General features: G+C 38.2%; 1 protein-coding gene across 14 annotated transcripts in view; it reads right to left on the bottom strand.

Annotated features, from left to right (window-relative positions):
- Positions 1–13,134, bottom strand: part of PIAS1 (protein inhibitor of activated STAT 1) — a gene marked incomplete at its 5' end in the record, with an annotated part of 67,617 nt that overhangs the window by 2,061 nt on the left and 52,422 nt on the right. For 5 of the 14 annotated variants that reach the window (XM_080351099.1, XM_080351100.1, XM_080351094.1 and 2 more), the window contains 7 exons: positions 2,225–2,489; positions 3,938–3,975; positions 4,312–4,454; positions 5,356–5,533; positions 5,871–6,001; positions 7,588–7,748; positions 12,609–12,682. In XM_080351099.1, coding sequence (XP_080207225.1) covers positions 2,225–2,489; positions 3,938–3,975; positions 4,312–4,454; positions 5,356–5,533; positions 5,871–6,001; positions 7,588–7,748; positions 12,609–12,682 — 990 coding nt within the window. Of the gene's footprint in view, positions 1–1,476; positions 3,976–4,311; positions 4,455–5,355; positions 5,534–5,870; positions 6,002–7,587; positions 7,749–12,608; positions 12,683–13,134 lie in introns of those variants that run through there. The other 9 variants (XR_013922613.1, XR_013922611.1, XM_080351095.1 and 6 more) reach the window with 9 other exon arrangements.

The raw sequence follows: 13,134 nt of genomic DNA, 5'->3' as shown, positions 1-13,134 counted from the left end.
CTTTTATTTATTAACTGACATTTAATAAATTATAAAATTGGTGTATGGTGAAATATATATATCAGCCAGATATGTATGAAATACACATGCATGGGAAAAACTATTTAACTCACTTTTAACTCACACACACAGATCTATAAATACATATATACACACACATATACATATAAACACAAACATTTGTTTTCAAAATTCAAGTCAACTATTTAGTGGCAGAGGGATGCTGTAAAAACACTAAAAACGATTTTGATGCCACATAATGTGAACCTTTCAAATCACCATACGACTGATCATACAGCAATACCTAATGCTACTTGGATTAAAGATTTTTTTTTCCTTTTTTCCTTTTTTTTTTTTTTTTCCTTTTTTTTTTCTTTTTTAATCAATGCAAGATTTTGAGACAACTTCATAGGCAAAAGGTGGCCCTTGTCAATGCTCAAAGCAACTAGCTGCGATCAACAGGTTTGGACATTAAAAATTCAGACAAGAATCTGCTAATTTCAGTATTCCTTACTCTCTCTTTCTGATAAACTTGTTACCTGCACTTTCAACCAGTTATAAAAATATTTTTCACATCAGAGGAAATATTTACTCTCTCTGACATGGACTTTGGGACACAAGAGAATCACTTCCTTCCCTCCCCCTTCTCTTACTTTAAAGAATCTCCTGAAAAACTGCATTCCAGCTATTTACACATTTCACTCTTGAGTAAGAACGGATCAGCCCAAGTGACCCACCAGTTCTAAAACAACATTTTCCTATGTCATGCACCACTTAAAAAAAAAGAAAAAAATAAAGAAAAAAAAGGAGGGAGAAAAGAAACCAGGAAGTATGGCTCAATGTTCAACATAAGTGTACTGAAACATCAGGGGAATGAAAATTATTACAAGGCCAAATGAGAAAACTGGATTTTAAAGCTCGCTACCTTAAGAAACTTCAGTAGGTAGGAATATGTTTGAGTGTATGGGCTACAGGATCAGGCTTTTTTATTGGGTTGGTTTTTGGTTTAAGAGACTCACATTGAACACTTAATATTAATTTTGATGAATGCAAACTCAGCAGACATCGTACCAAGACCATTATCAGCTGCACAAACCATGCAATAGTGTGTGTTGGAATTTGTATTTTCTACTTTTTGTTGACAAGTTCACTTTGAAGCAGAAATTAGATCTACTGCGGCTAAAAGGAGGTTTCTCCAGACAGAATGAGATAGGCCTCAGTTCAACAGGCCGTTTATACACGCATGGCTGACTTGAAAGCACAAGCAGTTCCACAAAGTTAAAACTGACACATGCTTAATATTTTGCTGATTAGGATCTTACATTACTTTAAAAGGATTTCATAGTAAGTTCGTAGAAACAACAGCCTACAGTCCAATGCATCAACGCTTGTATTTGGGGCTAGATTCTATAAAATTTCTCTGTCTTGTCCCACAGAAGCACAGCCAAGTAAATCCTCAGCCTGAGATTTTATTGAGTCTGGCCCTCAAGAATAATTGGTACACTAATGAGTCTGCAACATGCTTGATGAAAGCATGGAGTTTAAAAAAAAAATCATCTGAATAGAGGCTCATGTAGAACCAGAAATGACCAAAAAAAAACATCCCAAAAAACCAAACCCACTCCTGAAAGACTATGTCCTGCAAACAGAGGAATAGTTTGCGTAGGGTTTATTCTGCTTTAAGCATAATAAAATCCACACTAAATATGGGATGGGGCAACTGGATTCCACCAGAGGTAAATGCCTCCAAGAGGAGAAAAAAAATCCTCTCACAAGTCTGAACTTTAAAAGTTCAGCTCCTTTCCTGTTTATGTTACTGTAAAGAAAATAATGCCATTTGTGTCCAAACTACAGAGGGGAAAAAAGTAACTCATATGACAAATGCACAGGTGTAAAATCTTCAACATCCATAAAAATGAACTGAAGCGCCTTGGTTTTGTGTTTTTTTTTTTGTTTGTTTTTTCCTTATTTTTTTCCCAGTGAGGCCATCTTAGGTTTATATACAAAAGTAAAACTGAAAATATACTTCTGTTCTCTGTACACATAAATTTTTTTTTCCCTAAAAAAGGAAAAAAAACCAACCAAACAAAAAACCACTCGTCTATGTTTCTAACATAAAGTAAAACCAAGCACAAAGATTTCCTCCGACGAGTTCGTTTTCTCCGAAAAAAAAAAACCCAACCAAAAAAAAATCAGTCCAATGAAATAATGTCTGGTATGATACCAAAGATAGACGCCGTGTCCGTGCTGCTCCTACTTGCAACTGGATGACCATGATTCTCTCGCAGGCTGTTGGAGGAAACAAGACTGCTGTTACTGCCACTATTGCTACCATTTGTGGCTGGCAGAGAACTGCTTCCTCCCGCATTTAGCTGATCGAGAAACATCTGAGATGAAGTGTATGGGAAAAAACGAGAGTGTAAAAGTTCTTGATCATCTGATGCAGAAACTGCCGCGGCTGCAGCGGCAAGAAGGGATGTGCTGTAATGCTGGGGGGGAAAAAACAACATTTTCAAGTTACATTTCAGACACTGGAGTTTTGATTCAGAGCAGCACAAAAGAAGGTATTTGTAAGCTAAAGCTCTGACACCTTCTGGATTTCACACCAGCTCATCTACTCAACCTTTCTGTAAGGTAAGTGGACCGATGCAGTGCAGCCCCTGCTTTCTGAAGTCAAAAGAAATTGGAAATACTAGTATTAGTAAAAGCAAACACTAGAAAGGCAACAGTATCGCAAGACACCCCAACCGGTAAGAAACGGCAAGAAGCAGCACTCTTTTACCTCTTAAAAAAATCCTTGGTGGAAAAATGCCCCAAAATTCAAAGAAACATTTTGCCATCCCTCTCCTCCGCTCAACAGTCACAGACCAACCACAGCTGGTGAAACTATGTGCTAATCACTGCTGGTGGAGGAAAGCAAATTGCTGTGAAAAATGCATTTAGAAATCGCACACGTAGTCCCATCAGACGGCAGCAAGGGCTGTCCCAAGTTATACTCTCTGCTGGGCAGTCCTTGAAAGCCAAGAACTTCATCTATCAAGAATCGGATTTTAAGTACAATGTCTCTGCAGGATCATTTTGCTCTGGATGTTTCTTTCCACTACAATGAAACACCCAAGCAGGCTCTTCAGCCTTGTGCCCCTGTATGTATGTACTAGTATAATTATGTCACATCAGTGCCCCACTAGACTTCTGCACTACTTGTTTCAGAATAATTCTCATATCTATGTTCTACTGGATTTCAAGATAGCTTTTCTGAATGCAAATTCTACTGTGCAGGCTCTAGTCTTAATCAAGGTATGAAAGTATCCCTCTACATTTAGTGCAATTCTCCTGCTTGATATTGCAGACCAGACATGAAGGGACAGAGGGCAGGTGAGCCACACCAGCCCCTCTTCTTTTCTTGGAGGCACAGGAGGAAAAGTGATCAAGTGGGAGGACTTGCAAACCCAGATTCCTTTCGAGAATAACCTGCTTAGTTCACTAAACTGGAAGAGCCCATTTCAGTATTTACAGAAATGTGGCAAACGTGGTATGAACAGGCACACAGCCCCAGAAAAACCAGCGAGCTGCCCCTGCCTGCGTGAATCGTGTAAGGGACTGTCAAAAGTCCCCGTGGTGGGGACTGTCGAAGTCAGACCTCAGGTCTGAAAAACTAAGGATGTGGCTGGTGGAGCCTCAGCCACGGCTGAGGGTCATTCCAGTGGCTGAGCTTAACCCTTGGAAGCTGAAATGGTTTTGTTATGTCTTATCCTACACCCCTATTTAGACAATGCTCATGTTTGGTCACAGTTTCTATGTGTATGATATAAAGCTGCAGCCTGCCTGTGTTTACACCTACATCATACATCTGCTCCTTCCTCGCCTATACATCCATGTCAGCAAGTCCTTCTCAGAAAAGAGAATCTGTCATATAACTTGATTTTCTTTCACTTACCTGATTGTCTCCTGACAGGAAAGGGAAGAAATCTAAACCTGTAAAGAGTCAGAAAGGAAAAGAAAAAAAAATCAAGCTTCTCAAAACAAAAAAGCACCTTCCCATTTTTTCACTATTTTTTGAAATAAAACCAGCATAATACTGATAACACTTCAGATTCTCTTCACAACCAGAACTTGCAAAATACCCTTTTAAAACCTTTTAAAAACTTAGGATATTAGTCTAATATTTATTTATTTTAAAAAATATACCATTTTATCCTCAAAATAATATTTTCTACTACTGGACTGTCCAACAACTGCATGCTTAAATCCTTTTACAACAGTTATTGGTTGGAGAGCTGTACTTACAGCTACGAACAGTCAGACGCTCACCTTGCAAGTCGTAAGGCATGGGTGTCATATGGAATGGATGCCTGTAGTCTTGGATAAGTGACGTATTGATGTAGCTGGTGTCAACAGCAGGAAGGCTTGGTGTTCTTGACACAGGAGATGCTTGATGGGGTAAATTTAAAATGCTGGAAGAAATAAAGGCTTGTTACAAGTGTAAAATATAGTCCTGGCTTTACTGCTAGAACAGCATTTGACAATTTTTATTGCTGTCCCATGCAGGGTTTGCCCGTTTTCAAAGTCAACCTCTCAATACACATTATGGACTTTGTGACAAGTGCCCAATAACAACTCCCCTACTCAATTTCCAAGTTCCACTAGAAAGCATCAAGATGCTACAGAGCCTCAATGAGTCTTGGATGGAGCCCTCAAAAAGGTACAAATCTGCGTAACAGCACAACAGATACACTCTACAAGGTAATTAGCAATGGAAAATAGCCAAAAAGGTCTCAAGGAGTTCTATGTGATCACTCAGTCATTTACACCACTGAAGCAGTAATCAGTTCAGCAAGAGGATCCCTTTGGTTTAGCCTCAGTTTTCATCCCTACGTGTTTATGCAAACAAGGTGCTATTAACAGCTTGGCTGCAATCAGGTTATTCCAGCATTTGTTATTACTGTGCTACTGGCAGTAACCACCAGGAAAACCCACACACTCCCACACCACACCCATGTTTCTCATTGCTTGCTCTCTGTTGCTGCTTTCATATTTCTCTATGGAAGAAAAACTTTTCCAGATCTGCAAAAAATACTTCTAAGCCACAACCTTTTGCAGCATTCTATACTCATTTTCACAAATAGGAGCATAAATACAATTAAAAAACTGTATTGTGTTACATACTAAACTCAAAGTTGTTATTCCAGTCCTTTCAGGACTCGTGACCCAAGACCAAATCCATCTGCTATAAGCTACCAAATCAAGATATAACCCAAATACAGAGCTTTCTACATAGAATTTATCTTGAAATTTGTTACTACTCTCCATTGTGAGTAGATCCTCTCCACACTGGCCTGCATATTTTATTCTCACCCCTTATTATTTAACGGTGACGCTGGAGAGATGGAAGGACAGCTTCTCTTTGCAGATGGCTCCTCGTCCTCTTCATCTGATGAGCTATCAATGGTTAAATCAATCACTTCTACTTTCTTGTTTTTATTTGACTGTTGATGAGAAGACACCTGATGTTCCAAGGAAGAGCTTATGCACCCTATACAAAGTAATCGACATTATAAGCTGTAGCTTACAGCAAGCTTATTATATGCTTACACAGCTTATTATATGCCTTCATAAATTATTAGCTTATTATATGACTTCATAAATAAAGCTTACAACTTAGAATAAAAGAAAAAAAAATTACATAACATTGATTAAAAAAGTACCGTGAGCCTTAAACAAGTATTACTCAAATAATCTTTCTCACAAATTATCATTAAAAGCTACAGATATACATGCAAAAATTATCATCATGAAAAGTTAAAGGAGCATCAATACTTAACACTTTAACATCAGGACATTCTGTCCATACATCCCAAATCACGACTTACCATCAACTCCGTTGTAAGATGCAGTTACTTCCTGCACTTCCTTCTTCGACCTCATAGGAGCCCACGATCCATCCTCCTTAAACTGAATTTCATCACAGTCTGTACAATACTTCAGGATTTCCATGAACAACCTGTCAATCAAAACCATCTAATATCAGTCCTCAAAAAGAGCTTAACTTTTTTCTTCCTCCAATATCCTCATTAGTCAGTGTAAGTTTGAGTTAGTGGTGTAAAAGAGTCAAAAGCTTTCATTGTTTTACCCTCTCTCATCTGCTTCCTTGATAAATAGGAGTAATTGAAAAATTTTAAATATTATCTAAAATAAAAATCTGCACATTCACTTAAAGGAACTAAGAGTTGAATCCTGAAGAGCTCATGACACAGAACTCGATTTCCCAAGATGAAGGAAGAATGTGACCTAACTTTAAAAAAAAATAAATCTCTTACCCATATTTATCTTTGACAATATTTAGCTGAGGAAGCCCATATCTTAAAGGAGCCCACACAGTTGAGTATTTAAGGACCAGTATTTCCTGAAACCTCTTTTTTAAGCAGACATCTCCTAACAAGAGCTGAGCATGGGAACCTAAACTTGCAGCCTCTTCTCCGAGCTGCATCCCCTAAAACATTTAGGATCCTGGCGCCACATCAGTCTCAGTGGGAATTCCAGCTTTTGACCAAGACTATTCATGTGGTTCTGCGTAGGAAAAAGCTTTGCTTTAATTAGCAAGAAAGTTCACTCTTTCCCAGATTGAAACATTTTCAAGAAATAACCTTCTCCCTGGGATGCTACAATTGTATTACCCAACATCTGCACCTGGCAACACAAGAAGTCAGGACAATACCTTGTTTTAATTATTACCACTTTTACTCTTTACTATTTAGGCTGAACAGTTCTTTGATTTGAAGCAAAGACCTGTAAACCTGGAGTCCATAAATCCAACGCAGCCTGTGCAAAGCCCCGAGTGCCCCACGGGAGCTTTTTCAAGGCCTTTAAGGGAATTCTGAGCAATCTTACGCTTCACTCGCAGGAACCTCTCCTTGTTCTCCTCCTTTATCCAACTCTGGAAAGAAGGTTCTTATCTAAGGAATTAAAATGTAAGCCCAGGAATACATACTTGGCATTTGTTTGGGAAGAAAATACTAGATTTTTTTTTTTAATTTTTTAATATTTTGCAGGTAGGCAGTACCAGGCAATCAGTCTTCATGTTACTTTCTAGAAAAAGCAACTCCCCAAGTGTCAAATTGTACATGGAGTTATGGAATTGTCCATGCCCTTGCTGGGGGTGGCAGTATTAATTTGATCTAACATGAATGTCTGCTCTCAACTATGCCAGATTTGTGCAGTTGGCCCATGAAAAGAAATGACATGTGCTGTTCTCACCTTAGGATCCAGTATTATGGAATATTGGGGGGAAAAACGAAAAAGACAATCCACACAACTGTTTTAGGCAGGATAGCTCAAAAAATTTACCTGGGACTGGAATACCTTTGATTGTTATTAACTTTAACAGTTTGATGACCATGATTCTTCCAAAATACTGAAGGATGAGGTACCTGGTGAGTAATTCTTCATCAACAGCAAGGAAATTAAACGCCATAGTAACTTAAAACAGCCAGATAACCAGGATTTCAAAACATTGTATTCTATGCAGCACAAGAACAGTAAGCAGTGAGTGCAAAGTCCATCCTTCATTTGGAGTCTCGTTTTACTTACCCATCAATAATGAGATGTTCATAGGGGGCCTTCTTGTCACAGACAGGGCAAACCCAGGTTGGTTTCTTTTCATTCATTTGAATATATAGAGTGGCATCAAAACATTGCAGGTGGGAACAAGTCAGGGCCCTACATGGTATAGTTAGTCGCATTTTACCAAGCTTTAAGAGAAAACAAACAAACAAAAGATTACATGACCTTGGTATCAAATTAACAGGCAAGAGTTTTATGTCTGAAAAGAGATAGAGACAGGTTGAGTTTTACTCCAGAAAGGGCGCTCTCAAATCCAAGTTTTAATTAAAATACATGTCACATATACTGTTCTCTCCCTGCAGATTTGATTATTGCCTAAAATAAAAAGTTACTAAAAATCACACTTTAAAGTATATTTCATCAAGGAAATCATACATATTCCCATCATAAAATACAGAATCCACTGAGCACCTGTAACATACCAATGTCCTGGACAAATTGCAAAAAAGAATTATTCATTAGTATTTTAAAAGCAGACAAACGTGGTTCAGTCCTTTTTCTTGTGTAAAATACAAATAGCTGGCTATTCTCTATAATACCATCACACCTTCTGAACCCAACAAAGGGCCTGCAAATGTTAACAGAAGACAGGAGAAAATGACTTTGAAAGTACTCTTTAAGATGGAAACCGTCCTTTTCCTTCCAGTTTGTGGCAAGGCCAGGACAGCAAGGTATTGCAGACCAGCACAAAGCTTCCACAAGTTTAACACAAAAAGCACAGCTGAGGGCTTAAACTGAGATTAACATGGGAGCGCTACACACAGGGAGGGTTTAGGCTAAACTGTGGAACAGGTTTGGATTAGATAACACTAACCCGGACCATAAAGCATTAACATATGATTACATTGAATGCAAAATAGATTACATAGTGAAAGGCATTTCATATTAATATGAAATTTAAAAGTTTCATCAAAAAAAAAAAAAAAAAAAAAAGTTGTTTTCTGGCAAAGTGCTTACATTGCAGTTTAGGATGGGCTTTAACTGACCACACTAAAGGTAAAAAGCAGGAATGTCTAAACAAGACCTTTCCCACATTAAAAAAAAACCCACAAACAATTATTTATTAAGTATTATTTATACTGAGTATTTTGAAGTGATATATATTTCACTAAAATATCCATGACTTCCTTTGAAAACCTCCAGCCAACTCAGCAGTGGAGCTGGTTTCAGTATGGCTTTGATTCTGAGCAGTGTAAGACGGGTGCCACAGGATGGCACTCAATCTCAGAATATCTGAAAACTAAAAACAATATCAAGAACAAAGGCTCTACTCACAGTCCACTACTTCCTCCATGATGTTTTTTTTTTTCCACTTTTTCTTTTTTTTTTTTTGCACCCCCCATAAGCAGAAATCCCTCCAGCCCGTTCCCAGAAAATTCAGCTAAACTGCAGGACCTTGCTGCTTCTTCTTGCCTCCAGCTCTAAGTCACTGTCACAAAACCCAGCACCAGATGGGAGGGGGGCACAGAACTCCCTGTGGACCCCGCAGAGATGGGGCTGGAGAGGTGCTGCATGTGCCATGTGTTTGGCACCTCTCCTCCCCAAAACCATGACCAAGCACATTATTTCTATCACATAATCAACCCCCAACAAAGCAAGGCCCCCAGATCCCTGTCTGTCATGAATTCTTGTCTCCCAGATGGTCGGTCAATGGCTCATTTGCCTGTTGGCCATCTTAAGAGTCTCCTGGCTCAGCCAGGATCGAGACTAAGGGTATCAGAGATAAAACCTGGATGCTTCTATGTGATGTCAAATAAAAATAGGAAGGTCAAAGACACGTGCTGCAGGAAGAACATAAATACCGATCTCCCGCGTTCAAAAAAGGGGGGGGGCTAGATTTAAACCAGAAACATTTTCACAAGCTTTTGGTACAAAACCCATGTTTCTAATTTCTAAGCAGTAATTGGATTTAACCAAAGCCATACGCATGCAGATAGAATCAGCATGCTCAGCGTTAAGGAGTTGATGTCTCCTTTCCCATTTTAGGCGTTGAAGCTCCTGGATCAGCTCTGCCATACTGGCCTAACTGTGGCAGAACCGACAAAAGAGAAGGTCATAAAAGAAGGGACACATCCCAAGTTTTGAAAAACTGTGTTTCCCAGCACTGGTACTGTTTTGATTCCTGCCTGTCGGCAGCCAAAGAAACACTGCATTGATTTCTTTTACAAGCATACAAAACATCACAATCTTTTCATGCTAAAAAATGCACCCAAAACAGGAGTTAAGATGTGTAAACAAAGCTGCAAAACCTACAGTAAAATGCTAGATTTGGAATTTTTGTTCAGTTAAATATTTGGTCCAGCTGCATAGCCTGTGGATTTATTTATTTTTATTTCAAGTGAAAAAAAGAACGTGAATTCAAGCGTCTTCCTGAAACACAGACTCGGTCCAGCCCATTTGCCTGCTGTATCGTGGATAGATTCAGCCAATAGTTAAGAGCAGCTTTTTTTTTGTACTCCACAGTCTCGGAGGGAGAGCAGGCCGTTGTGCTAAAAAAAGCTCTGCAGCAATCCAAAACAAATCCAGAGGAAGCTGCCTCACTCTGCGCTATTTTTCAGGGCAAAATAAACGTTATAAAGTCTAAACATGCCACCCCACCCAGATACATAATTTTATTTATTTTATCGAAGTCTACACACAAGAGAATCACACCCAGAACAAATGAGATGGCAGAACAGCATCCTCACATTAACAGAGTCGAAGATACAGCACTCTTTAATTTTTGGTTCTCCTGTTGAGAGATCAAATCAGCATTTGAATGTGTACTTTCACAGCACACACTGTCCACTCCAGCATTAGAAAGTAAGCACAAAATATTTACCAAAAAATGCTTACAAATTAGCAAGTAAACATACGGAGGCTGTAAATAAAATTACATTCAGATCTGAGGACAGTCTGACTCCTGCTAACAACCCTTCTGTCCATAGGGCAGGTTGAAAGGTGCGGCCATTCGATGATGGATTATTCCAAGAGTTACAGTGAAATCAGCACTGAATGAGGAACATACTAGAAAAAAAGTCAAGTGTGTATGTTTTGTAGATATTATTGAAGTGACACAGAGACAAATATGCTCAAAATAATCTGCTCTAGACTTTGGTTTGTATGTCTACCAGAAAACTGATAAATTTTAAAAAGGAAATACTGACAAAGGTAGGATTCTGCAGAGCTACCTCCTCATATCTGACTGTCTTGTTTTCAACCCCGGCAGAACTCTGAGAAAGCAAATTAGAATTTGACATCTTTAGGTATTAGCGCACTTGCAGTCCTAACAACAATATTGTAGAGGATATTCCTGCTCTAATGCTAATTCATCAGAATCGCAGTCATCAAAGAAAAAAAATGCACCTAAAAGCATCGCAGAAGAACTTTTCTCAGTAATGGAGGCCAGCAGGACAACCAGAAATGTGTCAAAAAACTCCCACAGAATGATCAATAGAGCAACACAACTGCCTGAAGTGGGAGTACTGACAAATCAGCTACGACTGAAGTAAAAATCTGAAATTCCCAAAGATGTGTGCAGATCAATTTAAGACAGTTAATACAAAGGCACTTATAAACTGTTGCATCCATTGAATTCTTACTAATGGATTACTATTTTTGGCTGTATTGGAAACTAATTTTATGTGGTAAGACTATTGTGCCTAAAGAACGACAAAAAACCCAACAGGACTCTGGTTGTGCTTTGTAGAATAACAAGTACAAACAGCACAACAAGAATTCAGCTCTAACAACTCAGCAAAATAAGCTGCCAGGTGTGGAAACGAAATAGTTCAGCATTCCGTATCTGCAGCAGTTTCGATGTGACACATAAGTTCATAGGTTTATAAGATTATAGGTATGAGGTTACTAAGTTTACAGATCAAGATTTTATCTTGTAAATGCAATCCCTGTATCTTTATTACAGATGAGTTTTATCTTCCTTATAAACGTGTTATTGTTTAGTTAGCAATGTTGATATGGAGAAAGTCTTTTAGGATTGAAGATGACGAAAATACCACATTTAAAAGATTTACAATAATCTAACACATAAATAAAAAGTAACCACAATGTCAATCGTGTTTTTTACAAAGCAAAGTTTATATATCTAAAGGTTTGTCTTCACACTGGCCCAGTTTAAAAAGATATTTAACAACTTGAAAAATAAGCTTCAATTTTGCAAGAATAAAGTCAGTTTTAGATTTTGCAACTGAAAGTTTCGTGACAAGCTTGAGCAGATTGAGCAAAACCAGGAAACAGATGTATCCTTAATCTTGAGAAGAGGTTCAAAAGTTACTCTGCAATAAAGATACTGTGTCAATCAATACAGAGTGAGCATTCTGAAGGTGCGCAGTACTTGAAACAAGGGCGCTGAGTCCCAAGGATAAAAGGTGTCCATAATATTAATATTGTGCAGTTCAGCCACCAATAACTAAACCAGGTGTAAGCCATTGCTTATCCCAGCCTCTAACTGGTTAAAAGTCAACAGGCCAGGATAAAGTACATCTCTGCCACTTCCACATTCCCTGGAACCATATTCTCCCACTTCGGAACAAATTTCGTCTGAACAACCTCTAGAACAATGCGTCATTTTTCATTTAAGATTATTAAACACTCAAAGTGCACACATGTATATAATTTATTTCAGTTAAAAGATGCCCAATTCTTTGGCTGCAAACACTGGCTAAAGAGCTATTTTGAACTGTCTGATCACCGACCTTATCACTCAGAGTGGTTTTATCCCAACACTCAGATGATCTAGTGACAGATTTAAGTGTGTGCTTACATATAATTTTGAATAGCATTTGTAAGTTAATGGAATCCTTATTTTCCCAGGGGTATATCACATGCTTCAGCACTGGATCCTGTCCCCACAAAGTTAACACACAGGTAAACACAAGCAAATCTCTCCCAAACGTGTCCCAGAACACTCACATTTTGATCAGAATCAGTTTTGAGGGAATTAAAAAAAAAAAACAAAAAAACAAAAAAACAAAACCAAACCAACTTACTGGACAAAGCAGAGAAACTCTTAAGCTTGTTGTTGCTATTTCACTGTCCGGATCGGCAGTCAGCTTCTCTTTAACTGTTATTTGAAAGAAGAAAAGGTTTATTTTACAGCTGACTTAAAACACAAATGGGATGATAGAGAAATAAAACAAGTCTGAACCTGTGTGCTAAACTTTCAGTTTGCCATATCTACTGGAAGCAAGCAGCAGTGATTATTGTTTCAGACTCACACAATAAACATGTAACATAAGCAGTCTTTACTCTCTAGAAAAGTAATAAATGACAAGATTTAAGTAAGCAAAAAGCAGAAAAAGGTCATCTTAAACCAAGATCCTTAGAAAACGTATTTATATAGAGTTGTCTCTCTTCATATACATGCAACTTTGTACTGGAAAGTTACTTAAAATCTACCAACAAGATGGACAAGCACCATTGTAAACCTCTGAAATACTCATCAAGCAGCTCTGTGGTTTTAAATTGAAATGCAAATGGAGAAACAGGAAAGTAGAGGTACTCTGACAACATTTG

The sequence above is a fragment of the Nesoenas mayeri genome (assembly GCF_963082525.1).
Source record: "Nesoenas mayeri genome assembly, chromosome: 11".
NCBI classification, from domain to species: domain Eukaryota; kingdom Metazoa; phylum Chordata; class Aves; order Columbiformes; family Columbidae; genus Nesoenas; species Nesoenas mayeri.
The sequence above is the reverse complement of the archived record's forward strand: the minus strand, read 5'-3'. Positions and strand labels throughout refer to the sequence as shown.